A 27,842-nucleotide genomic window follows, 5' to 3' on the forward strand; every position below is an offset into this window, starting at 1 on the left:
GACTTAGTACAGTGCATATAAAGTTTTTTAGAACTGAACTTTTTAAATATTATTTGAATTTAGCAAAACATGAGCAAGATTTTAATATCAAAGTGCTAAACAGTACTGCCTTAGAAGTCACTGCAAATAAACTGTAAAATAACTCTGCTTGTGATTTGACAGATATTTTATATACAAATGGTTAATAAAAAGACACGCGCACACACACACACGCACACAAATATAGGTATATACATATATATACATACACATTATATATATGTATATAGTTTTCCAATTGGTGTATCTGAGTCAGTGTGAACACCCCATTTAGTTATCATGTGTAACAGGGTTCCCATGAGCTGGCAGTCATTGCAATAAATACAGGCAAAGCCATTACAATATACCATGCATACAAACATTTATACAAATAAAGACACTATGCAACAAATTATCTCATATTAATATGGCATCAACAGTATAAACATACAAAAAGGAGTACGAACACGGAATGTTTAAACGCAGCCCACTATATCCTTCCTAGCACTTACATTCATACTATTTTACAAGACTTGCTTGTTCTTGAAAACCATCTTCTGTCTGTTTACTAACGAGTCGCTTGTGTTAGAAGTCTAGAACTGAACTATCCCTGATACTGACCCTGTATGCTCCAATCACTACTTACTCGGGTTTCCTTAGCTAAGGAACAACTGAGCCACAATTGCTCCCGTGTCTTCCACATACATTTGTCAATAAGTCACGCTACATGGAATCAAGTTTGGAAAACTCTGTCAGGTAAGTTAGTGCATGTAATTTTCTCCCTTGATTTCTTCTGTTTGTATTCCTAGTAAAATAAATTAGTTAATAAATGAGACTTAGTAAGACAGCACTTTAAAAAATTGCACTTGAACATGGGAGCTAACAGCCATTGTCATTTTGCTATATTTGATTTGTATGAAATGTTTAATTGAATGTACTTTGCTAAAAAAGTGAATTTTTGTTTAGATTGTGCTGATGTATGTGCCCTTGATGCAGGAAGTATGCTAAAGGTATCCTCACAAAACACATACTACCCTGGCAAACAACAATTTGCTGTTCTTTCAAACACAGCTTCTACAATTTTACTCCTCATGGACCATGAGGTGTTAAACAACAGATTTAAAACAGTCATGTTAACCTTTTACTGCTGCTGGGATAGCATTGTCCAAAAGTGCCATATTAGCCATTTAAAAAACCCAAATCACACAAAAGAAAACAAAGAACACAACCCCAAACCAGTAAGCCAGTAAGTTTCAGGCCTCAGGTTGTAAGGACAAAGCGCCAGAAAAGACCTCATGTTAGACTCGGAGCAGCTTTTCTGTTAAGTGAGGGCAGAAATGTTAGCTGTAAGTCACGATCTGTTTGCCTGCTCTGGTGGGCGTTTGCCTCTCAAGAGGGTGGTTTGACTCAGAAGGGTAAGGTGTCCAGAAACAGCCTGTCGATGATGGAAGGGGCTGGCACCAAATCTTCCAGTTTCAGGTAAAAGATGCGCTGCAGTCCCAGTGTGCAGAGAGAACGCAAGTCAGCCAGAACACCCAGTACCTTCGGCTCTGCAGACTCGAGTGGTTGTCCTTTGTTTTGGCAACTGAAAGTTAAGTGATCTTTCAAACTGCTTGTGATCTTGTTGCATAGCTCTTCCACTTTCTTTGGTTCTTTTAATCCATGTCGTTCTGCAAAGCCAAAGGAAAAAGCCACATTACCATCCCCAGCACAAATGGAGAGAATGCATTTTCTTAGGCATAACCCAGGTGCATACTCTGGAACTCAGAGCAAAAAGTGCTCTGAAAGTGTAGATTTCTCAAGAGCACCTGGGGTTACATGGTGTCAGTTAACCTTTTTGCCACACAAAATAAGAGAGGGCAAGTGCCCTTTTCTCTTTATCTACTGAAACAGGCGACAGGGATGCTCAGTTATGATTGAAATTCTGGTACAAGGACTCCAAACATCCTGTGTATCTGACATAATTTTCATTATGTGAGACAGAATTAATTGGGTGATTTTCCAGCAAAACTATCACAGGAGGTGTTTTGGAGATTTCTGTGCTTCCCCACCAGTTGTGAATGCTCAATAACTATGGCAACCATTACTTATTCAGTGAATTCAAGTGGCGATCAATATCCTTAGCTAGCTCCATCAGAGCCCAGCCTAGAATTCCACCAGGAATTTGCAGACACTCTTATAAGAAACTAAAGGCACCTTGCTACCCTTTGTTATTTTGATCAGCTGCTGCGTTTTAGTTTTATTCATCTTTAAAAGCTCTAAGATAAAAGAAGCCTGGAAGTTAACTATTTTGCTTTGAGTGAGCAATGCCTGAGCAGCTGCTATGTTATCCATCACAAAATCCTCAGCACTCCTAAAAGGAAGGGGAGCTGGGGTTTGTTCCCCTTCAAATATCTTTTAAAAATACTACAATGATGTTAAATGCATTCACAGTTCTTTAAGCATAAGGAGAATGAATCAGACTCGTGATTCATTAAAAGCAGGCTTTTTACAGGGGAAAGAATTCTGTGTTGTTTGCTATCAAGGCTTAGTAGATGAACTAACATAACAGAACAAAAGAAAATTCAACATAAAAATCTCAAATTTGTGATTTGTGTATTCATTTGCCCCTGACTTTGAAATACACAGGTAAGTAAGAAATGGCTTCACAGCAAAGTCATAATAATTTACATGTGAAATAGAATTGTGCTAGATACGTAATCAAAGAAAATGCAGGTTATATTAAGTCAATTAGACATATAAAACAATGACAGCAGTGGATAAGAAGAAATTGTGGCAGTTCTTGTGTTCAAGGCTTTTGAAGTCATCTCCTTCCCTGGGCCTGTCTCCCATCCCTGGCAGCCAGCAGCCACTTTGTACCCATTGTCCCCAAGTCTTGTTCCTTCATGCCAGGAGGAGCAAGCAATAGACATGTCCTCTTGTCTCTCCCCTAATGTACAGTGAAAAGAGTACAGTTCTGTTTACTTCCAGAAGCAGGAGTAATGCCTGCACCAGGCACAGTGTATATAAACTCCTTGCTCACCACCTGTTTTGGCTTAGGTACTCTTTACAAACCAATGAAACTGACGGGATTCAATGAGGGCAGTCAGAAATGCAAAGGTCTGGTTTTCCACAGATATTCAACCATTTTACACTTTTTTTTTCCCCCATGTATATTTACTTAGGCAGAGTTAGCTCCTGAATAATACTGGTTTGGGATCAGAATCAGGGATATGCAGACATGGACATCTCTGTCCAGAAACTCCTGTGCTCCATCATTTATGTACCATCAATCTGCTTATCCGACCAGTGACATCTGCTTCAGACATCGTTTTCACCTTGCAGGAATTAAAAACCCTAGGTATTCTAAGTGCCTTGTTTACATTAAAACATGAGAAGTCAATGAATATTTAAAGCCTTTCCAGTAAATGGTGTATAGTGTAATTATGTAAGCTTTAACTATACAGGTCACTGAGAGTAAATACTTAGGCAGATTCTGCCATTAAAAATCTTGGCAGATAAATATTTTATACAGGTTGGAAAAGCTGTAGGTCTTTTTTTTTTTTTTTCTTTTTACCGCTAGCCTACTGAGAAAATCTGCAGGACATTAAATTAATCTTGCAATCTTTCAAGAGTTCCCATCTTTTAATCTGTTTTGTTTCCTAGCTGTGTAAGTGAAGATATTTTTATAGATGTAGGGAGCTGGAATACAGAATGGGTCCAAAACCTGACTACAAATTAGCTGAGCATATTTTCAAACCACTGCCTCAGTAGGTGAGTACCTTGCTGCAGAATATGGAAAAGTATCTCTGGCTCTGGAGCATGCAGCAACTTTGTTAGCATTTCCAGACAGAATTAAACAGCTTGTCTCCCACTGACAAGTTCAGAAGGTTTCATGAAAAAATAATGTCTTTCGTGAATAACCATGAAATGTACCAAGGCAAAACACTGTGTGTGCAAAGATTATCATATCAGTAGCCTTACTTTACATAACAAACTCGTGGGAATTCAGAATTAAGAGATACTCTGTCCTTAAACTCTGATGCTACAATATTAAAACAGTCCCTGGAATTGTCCTCCCGTGAGTGAAGTGCCATACAACGGCCTTCTCTACTTACAAATCTATATAAGGGTTAATTCCTCATGCCAGGAACTTCCTTTGGGGTTTCATTCTTAAATTCCTAAGGCATCCATAGAAAGTCAAAACCATCTATATGGAAGCCCTTCTGCTAGGGAAGGACACCACATGCACCAGAACCGCCACTGAAGTCTCTGGTGCTAGAACACAACTGTTTTCTGAAGAACACACTCATCTAAGAATAGGCTCCTCTCCTTGGTAGACTTGAGGTGTCCAGGGCCTAATTTGCTCAAAGATTTAGATTCAACAGGGTTCAAATAACAGGAAACATATTTTCTTGCCTTTTTCACACACTCAGTTCTGTTTGGACAAAGACCCACAGTCTTTCTTATACAACCTGGAGGAAGCAGCACAAGGCCCCTGGGGTAAGGGTGTGCAGAGGCACTGAAGATGAGGGCCTCTAATCATTCACTGTCTTCCACAGCATGTTCTTAGCCACATGGGAATGATAAGGCCAATATTTAGCCCAAGAAGTACAGCTGGTCAAAATAGATAGATTTTCTGTAACTGATTGAGGAGATGTGTAAATATTATTGTAGTCTGACTTTCTTATAATGACAAAGCACATGTAAAGTAAATATAGGATTTCTCAGCCTGTAACAAATCAAGACTGTGTTTCAGGATATCACTAATTTTTGTGAGAAAAATGGTGATTTATGGCAAAGATGCTGTCAAAATGACTCATCAAAAGTCCTGCCTCTAAAGCTCTGCAAACTTAGTTAATCCTGGTAAACTGAACATAGCAAGTTTTTTACGCTTTCAGCAAAATTCAACAGGAAGAAAGCAAAGAAATCCATCATGAGCTGTGCTAGTCCCTCTTTCCCTAACCTCTGACCCAAGGTAGATAATGCCAGGGTCAGGCAGACTGAGCACTACCTTTACAGAAAATGCCTCTCAGAGAGCATGAGTACCTCAAAGACCCTGGGCTCTGCACTCTGTGTCATGGGGTATCACTTTCGGTCTCAGTTAATTCTGAGGTGTCCAGAACGCAACGGATGAACACTGCAGACTTAAAATAGCCTCTTGATTGTCTTGGTTTCAGGGTAGTTATGTGATTTTCTCTTCCCCCTTCACATTCCTCTTCCCTTTCTATAATTCAAATAAGCACAAGGCTCAGTTGCCTACAGCTTTCTCATGCACACACTGTTACACAGGAGCATTGCAATTTGGCAGATCCAAGAGTCTCCTTTCCTGTTGCGGTCTGGCCAATATTTATCCTGCCTATATCTCAGACACTTCACAAGGGTCCCTGAAATTGATGCACAGACCTCTCAAACTCCTCCAAACATCAGTGTAAGGCTGAGCATTTTTAGAAGATTATTACAATTTTAGGTGGATGAATCATCTTCTGGAGGTGCCCTGTATTCTACATCAGTTGTGCAAAGTACCTCAAGTCAAGTGAGATGAGTGGCCGCACAGAACGCCATAGTTTGCTCCCTCTTTTAAGAAAACCACAATGTAACACGCAGACTGCTGGCTGCTCTGGAAGCAAAGAGTTCTTGCCTCAACAAAGAGGTGGGAGTGAAAAAGGAGGAGTGAGTACTTCACTTTGACGCTGACAGTATTTCCCTCAGCTATGTGGTAGGGGGAAAGCAGACAATGCAATCTGGAGGGAATTTTTTTTATATAACTAGCTCTCCTACACTCCTCCAGTCTGCCACCTGCTTGTATGTAGACCCAGCACATGAAGCATACACTCCAAAGGATATCCTGGCAAGAGGACTGAAGGATATCTGCTGCTGAAGAGTAGGTAAGTTTCAATTCCATTGTGAGCTTGGACAAACTCATGTGCAGAAGGAACTGCAGCAGTCATACTCTTTTTAGCCAGACTGGTCTCATTACTGTTTCTTGGTATGACTGATGGTGCTAAAAATTGTGTTTGTAAACTGGAACGGAAAGCCCAACAGCAGGAAGACAAACACAAACTCCTAATTAATTGAAACCTCACAATGTTCTTCAATGGTCTGGTGCCAGTCTAACAAAGCCTTAGGAGTGTGAATAAGCCCAATATATACAGTGGTTCTGGGCTGGTCTGTAAAACACTTAAAATAAAACATATGCTGAAAGAGCTTGGCTGAATGAGGGCTAGCATGCTCTGTACTCAGCAGCATCCCACTGAGAGTGTCAAGTGTGCAAAATAATAATGGTTTGATGCGGATAGCGAAAGGAAGGGGCAGAGAGGAAAACCTAATCAACGAGGAGAATGGGAGAGAGAGAGAGAGAGAGAGAGAGAGGGAGAGAGAAAACACTAGCAGTTTTCAGAGCAGGCAGAAATTTGAGGCTAAATTAGAATGTGCCCCTGAGATGATATGGACTGGACTCAGTCTTTCTACTTTCACACTGTTAAAAAAACCTAACAAATGGTCATTTGGGAAGTTTAGGAAGCATTTTCAAGCATAGGCTGAGTTAGTATCTAGTCTACTCTGCAAAGCTTCATCTTCAACACGACTCAGTCCATCATGGAGTGACTGTGCAGGAACACTTGTGATCCATCAATACATTAAACTCATAGAGATTGTCCGTGTGGAATTAACAACAGAACTTGGCCCAAAATGACCTACATTTCCTTTCCATGTTGGCACTCTTCTTTAGAGAAGGAGAAGAACATGACAGACCTATTTTTTTTTATTTTCTTAGGCATGTGAGATGAGTGTCATGTGTTGCTTCCTATGTACTTTCTTCTGGGTGATGCTTAGAGCAACACTTATATTCTGTGGAGGAAGTTGTGTCCAGCCTTTCTAAACCAACTAAAGGAAGTAAAAAAAGAGAAGAGAGAGAGAGAGAGGAAGATCCTAAAGGATCTTAAAAGTAAAAAAAAAACATGTTTTGGCACAACGGAGTTCTAAGTTAACTGTTTGCAAGCCTCCACAGTAAACCAGATGCCACTTCTTTCATTCTGGGTGCTCTTTTAAGTTGATGTCTTATCTGAGAGGACCTGAAAATTCATCCGCAACCTGACATAAAGCTTTTCCTTCTAGGCAACATACCACAGATTTCCAGGACACAAAAAATAGATAGAAAAAGCAAAAATACATGGACATTCTAATGAAATATACAATGCAAAATATCATACAGACCTTTAATTTTACTCAAAGCAAGCAATGTACTGAGCTACATTGAAAAGAACAAATGACCCTATATGCCTATAATCATACATCCTATGCTGTCATCTGCAGCTGTGGTTGGGATAGGACATGGAGCTTTGTTGCTCCAAACAAGTCAGCAGGGTTAATTGAAGGTTTCTGGAACTACTGGAGCTGTTACTCAGGAGACATTTTGACATCTCAAAATGAAGGAACAGCCTTTAGTGTATCTTAGGACACTGGGACCAGTGGAATGTCTTTTAGACTCCAACACTAAATTTTACATTAATTCCTTCTTCCTTCACTGGGAGACAGATGTTAAGCTCTCCCTGTCACCCTTGAAGAACACAGAATACGTGAGAGTAGTGACTCCTCTTACTCTTCCCCCTCAGCAAAACTGCCAAAGATTAGTAGCATACATGAGGGTTTGCTTTCTAAGGACACATCTTTGTTTGGGCTAAGGACAGCACTTGTGAAATCAAGAAGAATGAACAAATCATTATTCCCAGAAGAAATTTTTCTTTATCAGGAAAGACAATTCTTGAATTGTATGCTAATACTGTACAGCACCTAAGATGCTGTACAGTATTAAAACAGGTTGTGACTACTACATATCTGTTTGTCTTTTCCTTTTTTAGGTTAAGCCATCAAGTCATAAGCAATTTGCATGGTAATCAAGAAAATTTTGCTCAAGGCAACATTCTGGTTTTGCAGTGTTGTTACTAAAGGCAAACAACTAGATTCATGAAAGAAAGCTTTCCCACTCCTTATTTTGAAACCTAACGACATGGATATCCACCTGTAACATGGGAGAACCACAGTCAGATTCCCCTCCTGTTGGAATAAGACCAGAGATAGGGCCTTGGGTGTCCCTCTGACCACCATCAGATACAACAGCCACTCTGTGGTCTGTGAAATATATCAAGTTGTCTAAAGACAAAAGACAGTGGTACTCAATAGTTGGATATCCTGTGTTCCTGGGAAAGGTTGCTCTTCCTCGGTCTGACTCACAGAAAGGGCTTGAAGAGTTTGCTAACTACCCATTGCTTCCAGCAATCCATTACAGGAGAAAAGGGAGCCTTCCCCGGAGATAAAGAATGGCACCTAAACCAATCACCTAAATCTAAGCCAAACCTCAAAACAATGTTTAAAAATGTTCAATATTTCAGACTTCTTCAGGTTTCATCTCTCCAAACTTTCTCTTTGTTATTTTTTTCTCTTTTGGTGTGACTAGCTGAAAAACCAACACATGGCTTGTCATACTCAAACTACAGGGAGGAAACAAGAAGACATTTCTTGTGGGATGCCATACCAGAGCCAAATCTCAAGGTTTTCCTGAATAAAAATATCAATACACTAGCTAAAATCATCTGATTTCCTCTTACATGTTTGTTGGTTTTTTTTTAAATATTGTTCATCATTATACAATGCTATCTGTTTTCAGGTGACCAAGTTTCTGGCTGAGTCCCTGAGTTAGCTAACTGCCCTTGGACATCTGAAACCTGTGAATATAAGTCACTAGAGCTTTGGTCTAATTTAGATCACATGAAAATACATGCTGTCCTTATACCAAATCAGCAGAGGTATACCAGCCTAACAAAATAAAAGAATAAGCAGAAAACAACATTAATTTTAAACATCATCTCACACAGGAAAGAAAATCAAGAAAAGCTTGACAAACAGAAAATCTTAAAGCTTCTGTGTACAGAAATTGTCTTGTTTTAAAGGCAACAACTGCTTCCATTTGTTTAGAAACTTTGGGAACACCAGCATAATATAGCAAACTCCTGGAAGTGTTGTGATCAAGGACAGGAAGAAGGGTAGAATGTATCCAGTTAAAACCTATTTCTAATTATCCTAGGGTAAACTGAGCCAGCCACTAGACAACTTTGACTCCTTATGTAAGAGCCATGTGAAAGCAGAACATGGGTTTTTAAGGGGAGTAATTTTTCCTCCTATACATTTGTTTTTTGCTACATTCACTTAGCTTGCTGGGAATCCTGCTCATCAACCTGCACATTCTCAGTTTCCAGGAGCATAATCAAGAACACACTACCTATGCCTACCTAAAAACCACATATCTCATATATGGTGAATAATCTAAATCATTAATATGTGCTATATATATGAGCATATTTGCCTGTATGTAAATATATAGAGGGGCAGCACCTATCCTTGATTTAGAGATATCTAAATGCATATACATACATAAATACATGATGTATGTATAAAAGTATGTATACATATACACATATATGTACACGTATATGTAGGTGTTTATAGTACATGTATGTAAGTAGGTGTGAATGTATGCCAGTGGATGCATATAAGCAGGAGAAAAAAATAAATTGGGAATGTTCTTTCTGATTTTAACATACTACTTATCTCAGGAATTTTTTTTTTATACAGAGTAAAGCAGCTCCAATGAATTATTCTGGTCTCAAATATTTTATCAAAGGAATCAGAATCTGGATCTTAAAGTACCCTTTCCAACTGCAGAAGAAATCAACAGAAATTAATAAAAAAACTGACAAAGCTTAGGAAACAAAGAGCTACATACGTACACTAACCCTTCACCAAAATGCAGGAAGGCAGCGTACCGTGCAAACTCTGAAACCAAAATCTTGTCCCCACAAATGTCAGCAGGAATTGGCCAATTTTATTTTTGTCATATCTGTCATTGAGTACTCTATCTCAGGGTTGCCCTGACACCATCTCATCCTGGGTAAAATTAAGACTACAGCTGGTGTTGTTGAGGCCATTGCCTGCAAAGTAGTGCATGCCTGAAATGCAGAAGGAAATCAAGGGAGCTTATAAGCATCCCTGGGAAGATTCAGCTCAGGGCACACTGAAGCCCTGTCTCACACTGATTACACAATTACACTGTTAAACTACCAGTTTTTCTGATATGAGTGTGAGGCTCTTTGTGGAGATGACTTCTGCTCCAAATTCTGCTGTGTGGCTGTCAGACACTCTTTCTCCCAACTCCTGCTGCTGCCATGACTCTTCTATTGCAAGATGCCCAAGGTATGCAGTGGCTTTATTTCTTCAGGAATGCAAAAATTACACTTAAAATGTTATGTTCCCCTATTTTGTACTTACTGGACAGATTTGGCAAATTCTAACATTAGTTTCCTGCTGTTCACCCCAGCAGTCAGAAAGGGTCGTACGGTCACATGCACACCCAAAAGCTGTTGTACAGCTGCAGAATGTGACTTTTTTTCTCATTATTCTGATTTTCCTCTCTCAGAAAAGCAGTACATGGAATACCTAGGCTAGCCTGGCTACCAAAAGCAGGCTGCCTGCCCTCATGAAGCACACTTGCTGGTCTAGCTACCTTGCTGCGAGATGAGCTATGCTACCTGTACAGCTTCAAGGTCTCAAGGTGCCTTGATATTACTATTCCTACCTAGAAGACCTAGCTCTGGTAATTTCATTAAGATTTTCTGGGACTTCAGCAAGTATCTGGAATATTTTTGTAGGAGCTACACAATTTGCTTGGAAGCAGTTTGCTTTTTAGAGACTACTCCAAGAAAACAATGAAGCTGCAAAGAAACAGGTAGATTACATTTTAAGAGGGATGTCTAATAACCTAATGTTATTCCACAATTTCAATATGGTCATGCTAGTGCTTAAAAATTATTATCACTTCACTCTGAATATAGCCAAATTAACTGAAATTGCTTGAATCTACAATAAAGAAAAGCTCTAGAGTCTAAAGCTTACTATCAACAAAGGAGCACTTACCTGTAATCATAGTTAGAGCTGATAGACTTGCTAAGGCTGGGATATCAAGGTTAAGGCTCTTTAAGTTTAAGGAAAAGTCTTTAATAGAGTCGAGCCACTCCCCAAATCCACGAAGGCACTGAAGTCTATGAAGCACAAGTCCATTGCAGAATACAAACTTATCTTCAGCAGTATCAGACCTCAAATAAAAACAATTGAAAAAATTATAAATGCATCTTCTACTTTACAGAAAAATGCATAACCAGTATTGAAGCGTCTGTCATTTAAAATCCAAGGCATATTATCCTGAGACATATGTGGGCATTCAGGTTTGACAATATGTTTCTCCCTTGGGGCCAAAGTACAGCAAACAAGCTTCTGTGATTGCTTACTTGGTAGAGTTATAAGCCTGAGGTTAGCTGTAGCATGTGGTGTAGACTGTCTAATTAGTTAAGATTTTGGTCCTGCCCAAAGGCATAAACAGAGAAGACATTTTGCATTAAATACTGTATGTTTGAACCAAAGGAATACTGAGTGCATTTTGACATACAAAACTAATAAAAAGATAGGTTCTTCAACTCTCAGCATTTACTTAGCATCATCTGCATTCTTCAGATTACAAAAATTGGCAAGGAAAAAAGCAAAGGGGAACACATGCAGTAATTCAGGACAATACACATAACTGCATAAACTCTTCTAAATGAAAACCTATGTGCAAGAGAGAAATTACAGCCAAGATCTCCCCTTCTTCCCTCTCAAATACCATTATTTTTGTTTTAAAAAGATACATGCAAAGGTAATTTTCAACCTAAATAAACAAGGGCATAACTGAAATCACCAGTCTGCAATTTTGCCTGCTCCTGAAAGTGGTTTTGGTAAAGTGTCTTGACTAGTGCTAGACTGACAAACAGCATCTCACTCTATTAAATGACTGGGTATTAAGGAGAAAACCAATCTGAACAAGATTTTAAATCCTCTTCATCCCTTTCAAAAACAGATGACAAAGGGAAAAGAAAAAAACTTTCATACTTGAAGTGGGTTTCGATATTTCATACTTATGAGTACGAAGCAGACTTGCTCTAATAGTACCTGAGGGTCAATTGTGATTACTATGTAGGAAGAAGATGGGACAGATCAAATAATAGAGCCATATTAGTGACACCTATCATTTCTTTTTAAATCACCTTCTTGATTTTTCCTGCTATGTAAAACAAATTAAACACCATATCCTTTGTATGCAGACATTGCTGGATTTTTTGTGCTTCTTTTTGGTACAAATGACAATGTTAAAATATAGTGCCATATTTATTCCTTAAAGATATTCAGGTGGATGATTTTTCACATTATCTTAAGAGGAAATTAAATTGTTACCTGATGGAGAGTCTTAGTACAAACAGCTCCAAAAAAGCTGATTCTATGAGTAATGTCTGATCTTCTTTTGGGAGGTCAGTAAATCCTGGAATTTTTTCTGCCCAGCCTCTAGTTATGTCAATGGAGGCAGTCAGAAGATTATAGAACTGTTGTACATGTTCTGCATCTGTGCCTGCAGCAGCCTGATCAGTGGAACAGTACTAAAATGAAAGCCACAGAAAGCAAGGTTATATGCATTTAAGGGCATTCTGTGAAACATACAGCATTATTTGCCCAACAACATTTCCTTCAGTGGCAGAGCTGGTATTATTTATAAAGACATAAAAAAATAGGTCTACATCTACCTACTTATTTGGTTACCTACGGGCATTTTACTATTCAGATACATACTACAAAAATATTTCCATATGTATAGAAGTAATTTCAAATTTATAACTAAAATATAATATCACATTTTACAAGTACCTACATGCTATTATTAAACAGAAATAGAAACCTGGTGGCCAGGATAATTTGCATCACACTAGAAGAGGAACATTATTTGGCTTACTACAATGAAACACTTTTCCCATTGATGAATTTATCTCAGTATGTCGGAAATGCAGATTTCTTCCAAAACCTCACAAAGTGCATTTTATCTGACAGTGATAGAGACACATAAGATAAATCATGTTTTATCTGACACATGCAGCATTGCTTCATTGCTTCTGAATACAGAATTGGTTCAAAGTAAACCAGCTGCCCCATATCACCTCTAATCCTTCAAATTGAAGCATTTGAGGTTCAGCAGAACCTATTATCCTGCTTATGTGGCCATAACTCTTCCAGGCAACCATTTGACAGTCTCAGCTTGCTCAGCTTCCCTGTGACCTTCTGACAGCTCCCTCCCCACTATCTCCTACTTCATCACCAGTGGATCCCTGTCACTCCTTTGACACTGCTCTCTCTCTCTTGGCAGAAAATACAACAGGAGCTTTTGTGGCTTAGTCCAATTCTGTGCTTGGAAAGTGCTGCTGGTTTTCTGAGCAGGTACTAAATAATGTGGCATTTACTGTAGTAACATCCTCATCATCAGACACCTGCTGGGTTGTTTCTGGGAGAGACTTCACAGCCACTCTTTTAAGGGTTCAACCAAAGAAAGGCTGAGGTAGTCTCCATGGCTAAAATAAGCCTGCATACCCTTTGGAAATAACTGCCCACATGCACTTAGGCTTGAGTCCATCAGCCTGAAGGCACTCTAGCAACTCTCCAAGCCAGAGCAGAAGCAGAAAAAAATCTCTTTCCCCATCAGTAAGAGTGGCCTGGCAGCCTGGGAGGACCATATTACAACCGTGGGCTGCAGATATCACCCAAGTTGCTAACTGCAATCCAAAAGTCAGCTCTGTTCAGGACAGAGAGATGGGGCAGCAAGCAGAACTTCTCAGGTAGCTGCCCTGTACTCTGCCTCTCCTAGCTGGAGGTGGTTGCTGTTGGCAGGTAAGGGATGAAGGACGCCATGTCAGAGTTGCTGACTGATGGGAGAACCACAGCAATCCTAGAGACCTCTGTCTGCATCTGGGTCCTGGTACTAGCTCTTAGTGATTCTGTTCTGCTTACCCAACCTAACTGCATGAGTTTCTCACTATAAGTTCCAGCTCATATCCCTAATCAGCTGGTGAAACACGTGTAGTCCTTCTTATAAAGTTCATACGGAGACAAATTTTGCCTCAGCTGCTCCAAAAGATCTTGTGACACTGAAGCAGGTAGAGGCCACAATACAGAGAAGATGGGGAGCAGCAGTAGAAAAATCTGTATGCTGCATCATTTATGTGTTCAGACCCCTATGTGAATGGAGCTGTTGAGGATGCTCAAGCAGCATGAATCAACTGCTCCTGGCCCTGGACTGCAGCAAGATGTACACAGGTCATTAATGGGTAGAAAAAAATTATTTTTTCAGAGATCATATACATGTTCTGGACCCTCTAGAAAAGCTGCAGAGCACGCCACAACAAATGTGCATTTTGGCTCTGGGAGATGTGCTTTGCTACACAGGGGCTGACCTATGACTCTTTCTTACTACACAGGGAAACTAAACAGGCTGATGGAAACTCCTACCTCACAACAGGTATTGCTATGCCAAGACATATTCTTGATCCTTCGAGTAAAGAAAGAAAAGGAAAAGAAAAAAGATACTACCCATTCTGAATGGGTTCATTCTAAATATAACTCATCACAACTCAGTGTAATTATGCCAGGTGTTAATTTGTTCCCAATATTTATAAAACATTCCTTTGGCAAAAGTAAGGCCAAGTTTTAACATTTTCTAATGAAGCTGAATGCTGCATTATGTTGTGTAAGTGTGAATGCTACAGTGTGGTTTACCCCACGCTGGGCACTAAATCAAATTAAATGCATCCAAAAAAAAATATAACCTGTATTTTTTATTATAGCCTATCCCATGAGAGCAATTTGAGAAGGAAGGTAAAATATTATATGGAATGGTGTAATTTTCAGCTGCTGCAATACATCACTACTCAGTATAAAGTATTAGCATTTCCAAAGAGTTGTTAAAATAAAATATTATTTACTTGTAACAGACTTAGGAGGATACAAGTAACCATAAACAACGTGTATGTTTCTGTTTCATGCACCACAATTGTGCGTTTTTTCGATTATTATTTCATGGAGGAGAAGTGATATTTGACCTAATTTGTGACCAAGACAGCTGGCAATCCTGCCCTTGGTCAGGAGGCTGGAGGACGGAAGGTCTCCCTCCGATCTGCATTTCTAAACCTGCCCTATGCAAACTGGAGGCAAACCGGGAGAAAGACAAAAGACAAAACTCTGCCCTCCTCCCTTCCTTGGAGCTCCTTTGGGAATAAATGAAATATGACTGTTACTTAAGGAGGGGGTTGCATGTATAGCAAGCAACATTAACTGGTATATTATATCTGAAGAGATTTGGAAAGCCTAAGGTTGGGAAGCCCGATAGCACAACTTAGCTCTGCCCTTTGCCTGCTTTCATCAGTCCTTCATCGACGGCTCCAGCTGCAAAAGCCTAACAATAACTTCTCTGCACAGACGAAAGTCTATGCTCATTTTTCCAAAAGCCACGATATATGCTTTATTTTGTGGCCCAGGAAGGGGGGATTATTGCCTAAACACTGCACTTTTCCTCTGAAAAGGCAACGTTTTGATTTAGGTTTGTGCCTGCTCTGCATGAATAAGAATGGCAAGATACAGGGACTGGTTTCTTATCTCACTCCCTTAAAAGTGTAAACTCAGGGAATTGTACCAGTAAACAGGTGTGAGACCAGACTACTGGCACTTGGCAATTGCCTTTTGAAACCAAGTACCTAAATATACCACTGCTGTGGACTGGTAAGTTAAAACCAGTGCTGAGGTGAAAAGCAGCCATGTTCTGGAGAGAACTGTTTCCAGTGTTTTGGTGTAAAGTTTGTAGCTTATGTAATTTATTTCTGGATTTGTTTTTTTCCTGGGTTGCTGTGTATGTGTGTGTGTGTGTGTGTTTACAGGGTTTTCTGGATGGAAGGGATACACACTTCTCTCTGAAACTTTTATCAGTATTTTTAAGACGGTCAAGATATTACAGCTTGTAAACATGAAGACCATGGTAAACATTAAGGCCGTATCTGCAGAAGTGTCAGGGCTGACTTCAAAGCCAGGTTTCCAGATCTGCCCATTTGTGGTGCTCAGCAGGAACACAGCCTAGCTGAATGTACATAAGTCAGTTTTTACAGGTAAAATACTGATAGGAATATTTTAGCACTGCAGTGTGTTTATGGCATGTTTCATTAAATTCAGTTAATCTTGCTCTTTACACAGCATTTCTGACCTCCCCTAACTTTTCAAAATAAGGTTCTACAAAAAACATAAGAATCTACTAATTTCTTGCAGAATATTTTTGTCATTTCAGTACTGCTGGGCATAACAGACTAGTATATATTTTAGTGTAAATAAAAACTTAGATATTAATATGTTCTAACGGATAATCATACTTAATCTTTTAGCTACAAAGACTAAATTAATTTACTGTCAATCATATGCTCCCTTAATGTCCAACAGAATTGTTCAGTAATTAAATCTATGGGTTGTTTTCATTAAAAGAGAAATAATTACTGTAGAACAAAGAAAAAAAAAGTCACATAGAAGTACATAATTTTTGTTCAGTTTTCTGTAAATGCAAAATAACTTTATATCAATAAATAAATACAAACTATGGCCCCTGGACTCCTGTAATTCTGTGAAACCCAGTATTTTTCTATCAAAGAGCACAGCTCGTTACACACCTTAGTATTTGCAGAATGATCCCTGAGACATTCTGGGTAAGTTAAGGCACATGTAGGTATGGCTAATGCATTCTCCCCATAGTAGGTTGTCAGAAACTGAACAGCTAGATTCTTGATAATACCTTGAAAAATTATATTATTTAATACTTACAGATTAGTTTGAAGAAAATATGTTACAACATGCTTTAAATTGCTAAATTATATATGTAAGTGTAGTCTAAAATAGCATAATATAATTTTTATATAATTGAAGTAAATATGCTTTAGTATTAAATATTACTTAGCAACAAGTGATAAATGGCCAAAGGACTTATTGTGAGAACAGCTGCTATTTTTTTTTACAATCTCAAATTTAATTGTATTTCTTCAAGGGGGAAGAATTTGATCTTGTTTTTCCATAGCTGTAGTTTTTTTCTTACCCTATATCAACCTGCCTAAAAATTGTATTTAACAAGCCATTTCAATGCTGCATTTTAATAACTACAGAACTTTTTTTAGAGCTTTCAGAATATTCCATGAATATTTAAATTGTGACTATGATGCATTAAAGAACAAGGTTACAAAATATATAATCTTTGCTGATTTTTCAGAATTTTAATTTTAAAAGTTGTTTTAAAAATGTGAGTTTTACTGAAGGGATATTTATGATGGGGTATCCAAAGCCAACCCTGTTCTCATTTAAATAATGGCAAAATTCCTACTGATTTGAACGAGAATAGTCCTATCCATCCAGTGTCACACTCTGCAACCCTTCTATCTGAACATTAGGGAAGTGCTATTAAATTTTAGCCTTCAGAAAATGGAAGTTAAGATATCAGACATACAAGTACTGCTCCTGGTTGATCAATGACATCATAATTGATCATGTTCTGGCACAGCGTTTTTGCAAGAAGAATGCTCTATTTATCCATGCATTTTTGCTTTCACTCAGCCACTGAATATACTGCAGATTATTAGATTATTTTGTGATCGAGATCCTCACAATGAATAGTTACTAGCACTAATATCTACTGCACTTCCTTTCCTCTCATTGTCCACCTGTCACAAAAAGACAATGGCTGGCTGGACCGATCTCTACCCTCATCCAAATTTCACACTTAATTTCATTTTGGCAAACCAGCTGGTAAGGAGAAATGCAGCTCGCAAATCATTTCTGCGCAGAAAGCAAATAGGGAAAGAAAAGTGAGACATACTCTTGAATAGTCCAGCTCCCTGGGCGTGGAGTCGGTTAAAGCTCGAACGAGGGCATTCATCATGCTGATGGGAGGAGAGGGCGGGGAGGGCTGAGAGGGTTCTTGCTGTAAGGGGCTCTTTGGTTTGGAAGGCAGCCGACCTCTTCTCCCTTTCAGGCTGTCGGTACGGACAACTAGGTGAAAAAAATCCCAAGAGAATCAGTTCTGAAGGTACCAGTAAACGATGGATCAGAACGAACACCCTGCTTGCTTTCCTTACAGTGGCCAGACCAGCAAAAACAAGAGTGTTCTCCAGTTTCAGCACATGCTTTTGATGCCTTTGATTACAAAGGAACACAAATGGCACCAGAACTGTGTCAGACCTATGATCCTAAGCAGCAATGTAGCTGCTTAGTGAGAGCCCAGCTGTGTTCCTTGTGTCCATGCTTTGTTTGCAGCATGTCACTGTGCCCGTGTATGTGTGCCCGTGACACTCTATTGCTGAAAAAAAGCTGAATCTGAAACACAGATTTTAGTGTTTCTACTACCAGTGTCCCTTTCACATGGCAGAGACATTCATTCAAAGTAATTTTAGCTTTCTTGAACCATTTGAAAAAATACGATCACAGTATGTAGGTTATATTACCCATGTCAGTATTTGCAATGGGACTGCTCACACAATATTACTCACATGCTTAAATATTTGCAGAATTGGGACTAATGAGTTGATCTTGTTTCCATTTGAATTAATTGCAAATTTACAATCAGCTTATGGGAATGAAACAAGATCCTATGTCAAAATGCACACAATCCAGTGCAGCCCCCAGTGAGATAACAAGGGGAAGCCAACAGCATTATCGAGCAATGTTCAAAGTTAATAAAGGAGACATTTTGGCCACTGTCAAATTATCCTCTTGTGACCTTGCTGTTCTTGAACTCTGGGGTCTATAGTCTAAATATGATAATAGGGGTGAAAAGCACAAAATCAATACATTATTACATAAATGCACATATTTTGGGGTAAATTACAAATCTCGTCACTGTCAAATTTATTCTAGAGACATCCATATTCACATACACATACACACACACACACACAGAGATTCATTAAACATAGTATTTTTGTTCTCTGGGAACATAAACAGCCAGAGTCCTTACCTTCTTTAACCATGCCGACACTGAGACACTTCTGGAACCGGCAGTATTGGCATCTGTTACGACGTCTCTTGTCCACTGGGCAGTTTTTATTTGCCAGACAAACATATTTTGCATTTTTCTGAACTGTTCTCTACAAAAATGCAACACAAAAATAGTAAACTGATCATTTCTTGAGCAACTTAGAACCTGACAAAATGCGTTTTAATTACAACATGAAAAGTGACAGTGCAATTCATATAATTAGATAAAATTAATTTCCTAACACACTAGCCTGCAGGAAAAACAATTTTATTAGTGCTAGCTGCTGACAATGAAAATCATCTAGGATTGTTCTGAAGCAAGTCTCTGGAGACAGGCAACTTTGAATGATAAAATCATATCTGAAATTACCAGGTCATCACATCTACCTTTGGGGATTAGATTATCTCCGCTTTTAATATCCCTTTGGGAACAATTTTCTACTTGGTTCATTCCCTTGATTATTGCTGACCTTATTAAAATAAAATCAAAATGATCCGCAATGTACTTCTCTTGCTATCACTATTGTTAGTCAAATACCACAATAACTGGTTTGGTTAGCCATTAAAATCATCAGGGAGAAAAATAAAAAATACCAGAAACCCCTACAAAATATGTTTGGCTAAATACTCTGGGAAAGTTAACCTGACCTGAGGAAAAAAGACAGAATAATGACATAGCTATGTAAATTTAATTACTCTAAAGTCATGTTGAATAAAATAAAGCAAAATTAAAATTTGTAGAAACCTGGCAAGCTTTGGAAGAATGTAACAAATATTAATGCAAAAAGGTATCATGCTGCCATACTTAAAATCAGAGATACTTCAATAAATAACATCTAAAAAGGTATTACTAGAAAAGACACCAGGAACAAATTTATCAACGCAACATTCAATATTAAATCTTTACCTGAAATTAAATTAATGGATAAATTTTATTCCATAATTTGTATTTGTTATCAAATAACAGCCTCAATGTACTAAATATAAGAGATACAGCAAATATTGTTCATTATGATTTGGAGCTGAAAGCACTTTGGTTTTGCAGAATAAGGTACTGTTACAACTCAAGGATATGCTACACATTTTTACAGGGACAGGTTTGGGATAATAAGAGCTGCTATTTCCATGTTATTTGTGTTCCCTTTTCCGGTTGTATTTAAAGAACAAATTAGTTTCACAGGAGACGTGTATGTTACCATGTGGTCAAAGGATTATTAATAAGTAACAGTGACAGCTCCACCTACAATAAAAAAACGTTGTAAGCCCTCCCCACAAATATTTTGGGACTGTTTCTGTTCCCATTGTATCTTTTACCAGAACAGCAACATAACTGCTATCTTAGCAAGAATAAATATACAAAATCAACCCCAAACATTTCAAATCTTAAACTTGCTGTCCAGAACCATCCTACCAAAAGTCAATCACAAGCTCTTCACTTATACAAGCTATTTCTGAAATTAATACTGGAATCTGGACTCAGTCTGCTGAAAGGAAATTACAAAGCACCCAAACATAAGATCAAAAGAGAATATTCAACTCTTGGAAATATAAGGGTAAAGCTTCCACTGAGAAACTGCTGTGTGTAAGTTATTTGTGTTGCTATTCAGCTGCAAAGCTGCCTTCATTGCAGAGCAGGCACCAGGACCCTGTGCAGTGCTTAGTCACTGCTCTGCAGGCAGCTTTCCCCTGGTGAGGACTCCCCGGGCTCCTGAGCTGAAGGGTAATGACAAGGCAGCAGCCAAAAGCAGCTACAAGTACTTGGGTTTGTCCCACCAGTTTCTTCCTGGTGCTGACCACCCTGCGTTCCTCCTCACACCAACCACCCCGGACAACAAGCGGCACCGCTGCCACCGCCTCAAATACTAAGTGGCCTTTATGATTTCAGGGTTTCTTTTCTCATCTGAAAAGAAAGTATAATTGGAATTGGAGACTGAGTAAAACCCAGGCTGAATGGACTCCAGATGAGTTTCACTACAGGATAAATGCAGTGTATCGCTTAAACTGGGATGACCTATGTTTCATTGAGGAATGCTGGCAAACCAGAGATGCGGTTCTCCAGATCACTACCACGGCCTCTTCTCAGCAGAGACTGACTGGCTGATCCTTTCATCCTACAGAGGGCCTTCCTTGACCTTCTTCAAAAACTTTGGGTGCCCCTTCCACCCTGCTGCTGGGGGCGGGGGGGGGGGGGGGGGGGCTGGGAGCGGGGGGCTGAGTTTTAACACACGATGTCCCTGAAGCCCCGGGTCAGGACCAGGAGCATGTGGGGACAGAGCGGGTGGGAAGTGAGGTGGGAGCAAGCAGGGAGGGGAGCAAAGCGCGGAGCTCTCACCTTGAAAAAGCCCTTGCAGCCCTCGCAGGTCCGCACCCCGTAGTGCTGGCAGGCGGCATTATCTCCACAGACGGCGCAGGTGCCTTCCCCGGACGAGGAGCTCCTGCTGGGCGGAGACGGGAGGCCGCTGCTGCCGCTCCCGCTGCTCTCCCCCATCAGGCCGGAGGTGGCTGCGTTGAGGCCGAGTGGTGAGAAGGCTAAGGTGGCTGGTCTTTTGGCCAGGTGAAGCCCGTAGGAATGGCCCTCCATGGGAGCCTGGCTGGCGGCGGGCCTGTCGGGGCCCAGGGGCAGGCTCAGGGAGGCAGGGTCGTAGCACATGTGGGCGGCCGCGGACGGCGTGTGCGGAGGAGAGTGCTTGAAGTGGAAGAGAGGGAAGCGCGGAGGCACGGTCTTCATGGGGGCCGCGTCCATCAGGTGGCCGGGAGGCAGGCAGGTCTGCGTGGGCTGCAGCGGGGGCTCGTCCCACAGGCCCTGGTGAGCAGGGAAGCCGGGTGTGGTGGGCGTGGAGGGTGGAGATTGCTTGAAGTACATGGAAGTGCTGGGCATGCCCTCGTCTGTAGATGGGGGCAGCGAGGGCTGGTATGGGGACAGCCGGGTGTCTTCCATCTTTATGACGGGCCTCTGGCCAGAGGAGGCAGTTTGCATTTGGTAGAGGCAGGAAGGCTTGAGCTCATAGCTGCCGGAGTAACCCTCCATAAAGGTGCTGAAGCTGGGAAGGGAGGTGGTGGCAGTGGCAGTGATTTCGGTGCTGCTCAGGTCCATGGTCAGCTTGGCATAGTCAGGGTTCATGATGTCTGAGCTGTAGTCCGAGCCATACGCGTAGGTCTGGGATGCATAATTCGAACCGGGCGGTGAAGGACTATACTGCGCTTGCACACAGGGCATATCTGCAAGGGCAAAGGACACGTGAACAACAAGCCCAGCGCACCAGGCCGCGGCCCAGCCCCTCACAAACTTCTTTCCTAGAAGCTTTCCCAGAGCTCAGATACGAACCCAGCTCCTGTTTGGACATTTAAATTAGCCTCGAGCCTTTTCCTTTCAAAAAGAAATATCCACCAGGGACCGACTAAGCATTTGGTACTATGGAGCCTGCTCTCATCAAGTCAAGGGAGAAACTCGCATTTATACCGGTGTCAGTGAGAGAAGAATCCGTCTCAAGCTACCCTACATCTGCTGCTTAATATACATAGGTGTCAATGAGAATTAGATAAGCAGAATGAGAACGGTTTATGACTCTAAATCTATCTCTGTGTGCATGCAATCATGCTGTAAAATTTTCATGAAGGGTAAACAAGATTGTCAAATGCATAATATTAAAAATCGTATTTATTTTAAAAGAAGCAGCATCTGCAGTGCATGTCAGAGGAATTACTCAAATCACAAGGTTTGATTTGCTACTCAGGACTTGCAAACATCAATTTTGCTTACTCAGCTCTGGACCTTTGAAGAATATTTCTGGTCAGCTAATAATTTAAGGTTGCTGTCTCATTATTAGTTTTAAGGCTTATCTCTGGTAGAATGTTCTCCTTTAAAAAGTGGAGGGTACAACATCCCTTTCAATTTGCAAAAATGTAGGATAAAAGGTATTTCTGTTTTCATGGGAAAGCAAGCTTGAGGCCAGTAATACAGCTGGTTTTATTCATTAGTCATGAAACTTAATGCAGTTCACTGATATCTGGGATGGCTGAAGCAACACAGTGCCTGGCTAAAAAGATCTGATTGTTATTTTCTTTTACATTTCCTACTAGTCTTCCATGTAATTTGCTGGTCAGAGGAAGTAATAGGCCAGATTCTGCAATTTGCTGAGGTTTGCCTGACTAAACACTGTGAGATTCTAGACCAATATTTGCAACTCAAACTAAAAGTGTGTGGTGTATTTTGGTTGCACAGCTGAGGAATAAAATGCACCAATTAGTAGAAATCTTCTCATAAAGAGAAAAGTAAATATGGATAAAATGTATATCAAAATTAAGTGCAGGTCATCTCTTCTTAATCATGGTAATTATATTCCAGAAACACTTGAGGAATAATTAATGTTAAAAAAAAAACCAAAACCAACAAACTTGCCTTGAAAATAATGAGGCTTTCCTCATTATTTTAAGAACTCTTCACTTACAATTTTAAAATATTCAGTCCTGGCATCCAGGAATCCAAGTAATTTGTGTTAAAGCAACTTTTAATTCTTTCCTGCCCGTTTTGCAGATAAACATATTTAAACTAAGCACCAAATTTGAATTATCATGCTGTCACAAACCATTCACATCTTTCTTCATCTCAAGAAAACACTAAAATCTGAGAAAAAAAGTCTGTGCTGTTTCCTGAAATTAAGACCTTCCTTGCCTTAAATCCAAAAGCTTGAAGAAGAAGGCAGGACAACCCTCCCTGAAGCCTTGCCTCCCAATGTTATTTATGTATTATTCTACTGTTCTCTCTCTTTTTTTTTTTCCTGTCAATTTCTGTCCATGCCATTCCACGCACTCACATTTCCTGGCAAGTCATACCACTATCATTTATTAGTTTAAGGACGGGCTGTTAAAACATAGTGATCAGTGTTTAATCAAATTAAAAGGAAAAGGAATTCTTTCCACACACCTCCACTGAGAAATGAAGGAGGGACACAACAGAGTGACTTCACAGCTAATGTCACAAGTTGACATGTTGGTACACAGCTCTATGAAGGAAAAAGGCTTTTTTGCTAGCTCAGAAAATGAGCAGGAGTTCAAGGGAGCAGATCATTATGCCTTTTTTTCCTGAGCATAACAGAGTTATGCCACTGGATTCTGTGCAAGGTGGAGGAGAAAAACAGAAGTCTAAAATAACTCTGACCGGAGGACTGAAAAAATATTCCTAACCTAAAGGTCTGGTCTCTCCTGGCTCTGTGGGATTCCTCCTACCTCACCTTTGGCCAGTGCACTTGTCTGTGTCTGACCCCTACTTTTCCACTTAGGGCACCAGTATTAATTCCCCTGCAAAATAAATAACCTGGGATTTTTTTCTTTATCCAACAATATTAAAACAAGAAAAGAAAAGGCCCCACAGGAGGTGCATTGAAGAGCAGCCTGTCATCAAAACCCAAATGAATGGGTAAAAGCATCAGAGCAAGGACATTAAGAGCTATTACCATGGCGTTCTTCTTTCTTTGCGAGAACTTGAGGTAAAGGATGCCCAGCTTAACGCCAGGCAAGCTGTGCTCCTAACAGGGACACTAGCACCCCCAACCAGCTTCCCCTTAAACCTGGTACATCTTTGGCGAGGGGCTCGCAACCTCGCGTGCCCAGTCACGGCAGCGCCAAAAGCGCTGAGAAAAGGCATGCGCTGCTCTGATCGTTTTGGGATTTAAACTCCACGGGACGTCGGGGTCCGATGATGCCAGAGGGATTTGGGAAGGGTAGGGGCCGCGCCAGGAGTTCCCGCACCCTGTCCTCCTCCTCCTCCTGCCCTTCTCCCGGAGCGGTAGCTTACCTGGTGGGTATCTTGCGCGCTGAATGGTGGGGCTGGAGGTGCGGACGGAGGCGGCGGCGGGCGGCGGCGGCGGCGGCGGTGGGGTGGGTGCCGGCTGGGACCTCTCTGCGGAGGCGGGCCCGGGGCCTGGCCTGGGCGGGGGGCGCTCTTCCGACCCGGGCTCTGTCCGCCGGCGGAGAGACAAGGCACAGTCAGGGACGGCGGTGCCCGGCGGGGCAGAGAGGAGCCCCCCGCCTCCCCCCCGGCGCGGCGCCTAGGGGGGACGTGGAGGCACCGTCCCCCGCGCTCGCACGGCAGTTCCCCGCCTCGCCCCGCGGGTGGGAAGGGGGATTCGGCCGGGGAGCGCATTCCTGCCGGCTCCCGCTCCCTCATCACACAAAAGGCGGACAGCACCGGGCTGGGACAACCGAGCCGCCGGTTTTTTCTCCAAGAGAGGGGCTTGGGGAAAGCAAGAGGAGAACCCCGGGCGGGGTGACTACGACAACCGGGACAGCATCCCCGAGCGTCCACTTCCCCGTGAGAACTTTCTCTTTTTGGGATGCAGAGACCGGGGAAAAGCCGGTTGGGAGTTTCTGTGTAAGGTACCGGCCAGACTTGAGGGGTGTCCTGCCGGCCCGGCTAACCCCGTGCGGTGTCTCCGGGCCCATCATCGCCAGCGCTCCCTACCGACCCTCGACCCTCTGGGCGCTGCCAGCCGGGCTCCGCGGCAGCGCGGGGGATGCGCGGCCGCGCCGGCCCCTGCCCACGGGAGCCGCTCCCCGGAGACTTTCTCCCGCTCCTTGTCTTTCTTTCGCCTTCCCCGCGCCCCTCGCCTTTGAACCCCCGCCAGCTCCCGGGGTGTTAAGTGCCTGTCAGCTCATCCCTTTCTCTCCCGAGGGTTTTGTTCCCTCACGAGCTCCTGCGAGGCGGTTTCCCGCTCGACGCGGAGCGCCCTAGGGTTCCTCTCTGCCCCCCCGAGCCGCCGGTTACCTAGAGACACTCGCTGCGCTTTTAACCACGCAGCACCCCTCCGGGCTGCCGCCGCCCGAGCCAGGAGCGCAGGGCCGTAAGGGCTGTAAATTAGGAGGAAATAACTACCCTTGTCAAAGCTCTTTTCTTCCTCCGTGCACTTTACATTCAGCCCCGAGTGACACCCCTCCCCACCCTGTAATACGAGGAGGAAACCGTGAAATACTCCATTGTGACTGTGACTTCTTCAGGCCAGTTTCGAAACCTTCATTTACCCGGGAGGGACTGTGGAGGGGGAAGCTCCATTCAATTAAAAAGTTTCGTGCTGGATTTCCACCGCCGGTTAGCTGGCGATTTTTTTTTTTTTTGGGGGGGGGGGGGTGGGGTGGCAGGGATCGCCCCGAGCCGCACGGTCACTCCAGCAAATATCCACGAGATCGCGTGAGATTCACCTCCGAAGAAACCGTCTGGTCTGGTTTAGTCCATTGTTTTTTACCGGGACTTGACTCCAGCATACAACGGTCTCCACGGAGGAGAGAAAAATAGGGCGAAGAATGTAATCGAGTGAAGCGGCTTGGATAAAAGTTAGCGATTCATTCCCAAACTTTTTTTTTTTTTTACTGGAGAAAAAAAATCCTATCCCAACACACCAATTCCCCTACATAAAACAGTGTTTTACGCCCTTTCTCTGGGAAATACCCTTGCACGGATTCACTCGTATCCAAAATTTGCAAGTTAAGTAACAGCGTTCTTAACTAGCCGCGCTAAGGTGAGCGGCATCTCCGTCCGGGACAGACTATCGCGATAATGCTGCCCCGATAACTGTCCCTCTACATAATATCCAGCCCAACGCCCGCGCTTTCTTGCCTCTTTCCAAGACTGAAACTTCTTTCGCAGCTATTAAGGCGAGAAGGCAAAGGCGAGAGGCGCCGCGGGAGCAGGGAGCGGGGCAGCGGCGGCGCAACCCAGCGTCCCCGCACGGTACCGCCCGTGCCGAGGCACCGCGGCCCCCTCGTTACCACTTCTGACCTCCGAAGGGAAAAGTGCACATTTCCGAGGAGCAGATGCCGGGCAGACGTGCCGTGCAAACATCCCGTCTCATTTCAATACAATATATAACATTCCAGCAATTACCTCTTGGGCGAGCTCTTTGGGCTGCCGAGGGGAGCTGCTGTCTCCCAAAGTGAGATGAGCTCAACCTGCCTCGCCGTCCCTATTAGACAGCTGAACTTGTGCAAACAGAGCCACCTATTCCCCAAGCGCGGCTAAAGGAAGGAGACAAATTGCTGCCATTCATCACCGGCGCTGTAAACTCCCCGCCGCCGCCGGCAGCATCATTTCCATGACAACAACTAGCAGAAATACCTTAGTACCACCGGCTCCGGCTCCCGCTCCTCTCAACCACAGCCCACCCGTTTGCGAGGGGCAGCAGTGCCCCGCGCACGGCAGGAGTTGCCGACAAGGCAGCTCGGAAGACGAGCGGCAATTGAGCATCCACGGGGAGGATGGGGGAGGATGGGGGAGGAGGGGGGCAACGTGAGAGAAAAGTTTCAGCGAGAGGCCGGCACGGCAGCGCGTCGGCTGAGCCTCATCGCTCGCCGCCGGCATTTCCCCAGCATCTCTACCCCGGTGGCGTAACTTTCACGGAGTGGGGACACGCCACGCTGTCCCTCTCCCTCAGCCGCTCCCGTTCACTCGCATACGTACTCGGTTGCTGTGGAGGTTCCGTCTTTACATCTAGTTTGTAGGTGCCCGCTTCCTTAAAGGCGTGTGTAGGCGCTGTCCAGCGGCAGGATCCGAGACACAAAATCCGTCAGACTCCGGGTAGCTGCAGGTCCAGAGGGTGCGTTATCCCGAGGCATGGAAAAGGATTGAAAAAGCCTGAGGAGCCAGGAGCCCGTCCCCGGGCGAAGGGAGGGAGTGAGCAGGCGGGCGGACGAGGGATGCCGAGCGGCCGCCGCCGCCGCGATGTGCCTTTGTGTGTGTGCGGCGGGAGCCGGGCCGGGACCTGTGCCCGCGTCCCGGTGCGAGTGCCCCGGGGTGCGCGTGTGCCTGCGCCGGAGAGAGGGGACGGAGGCGCCTCTCTGCGCTGCTCTCCCGCTCCCTCTCTCTGAACGTCATTTATGTGAGAGGAGCCCTAGCGGCC

At 42.6% G+C, this 27,842-nt stretch overlaps 1 protein-coding gene across 2 annotated transcripts; it reads right to left on the reverse strand.

The window, feature by feature from the left end:
* On the reverse strand, positions 1–27,828 carry NR4A3 (nuclear receptor subfamily 4 group A member 3). 2 transcript variants are annotated; one of them, XM_062500509.1, is made up of 9 exons: positions 27,404–27,828; positions 24,749–24,910; positions 21,287–22,173; positions 18,935–19,064; positions 17,798–17,970; positions 12,316–12,515; positions 10,966–11,144; positions 5,797–5,799; positions 1–1,688 (listed from the first exon to the last, which is right to left on the reverse strand). In XM_062500509.1, exons 3-9 carry the CDS (start codon positions 22,169–22,171, stop codon positions 1,426–1,428), a joined length of 1,833 nt encoding a protein of 610 aa, XP_062356493.1. In that variant the 5' UTR covers positions 22,172–22,173; positions 24,749–24,910; positions 27,404–27,828; the 3' UTR covers positions 1–1,425. The 2 variants fall into 2 exon arrangements, with proteins under 2 accessions (XP_062356493.1, XP_062356502.1); XM_062500518.1 differs by lacking the exons at positions 5,797–5,799; positions 24,749–24,910; positions 27,404–27,828 and having other exon boundaries at positions 21,287–22,186.
* Between the last annotated feature and the right edge of the window lie 14 nt (positions 27,829–27,842).

This window comes from Cinclus cinclus, chromosome 1, assembly GCF_963662255.1.
Source record: "Cinclus cinclus chromosome 1, bCinCin1.1, whole genome shotgun sequence".
NCBI lineage: Eukaryota > Metazoa > Chordata > Aves > Passeriformes > Cinclidae > Cinclus > Cinclus cinclus.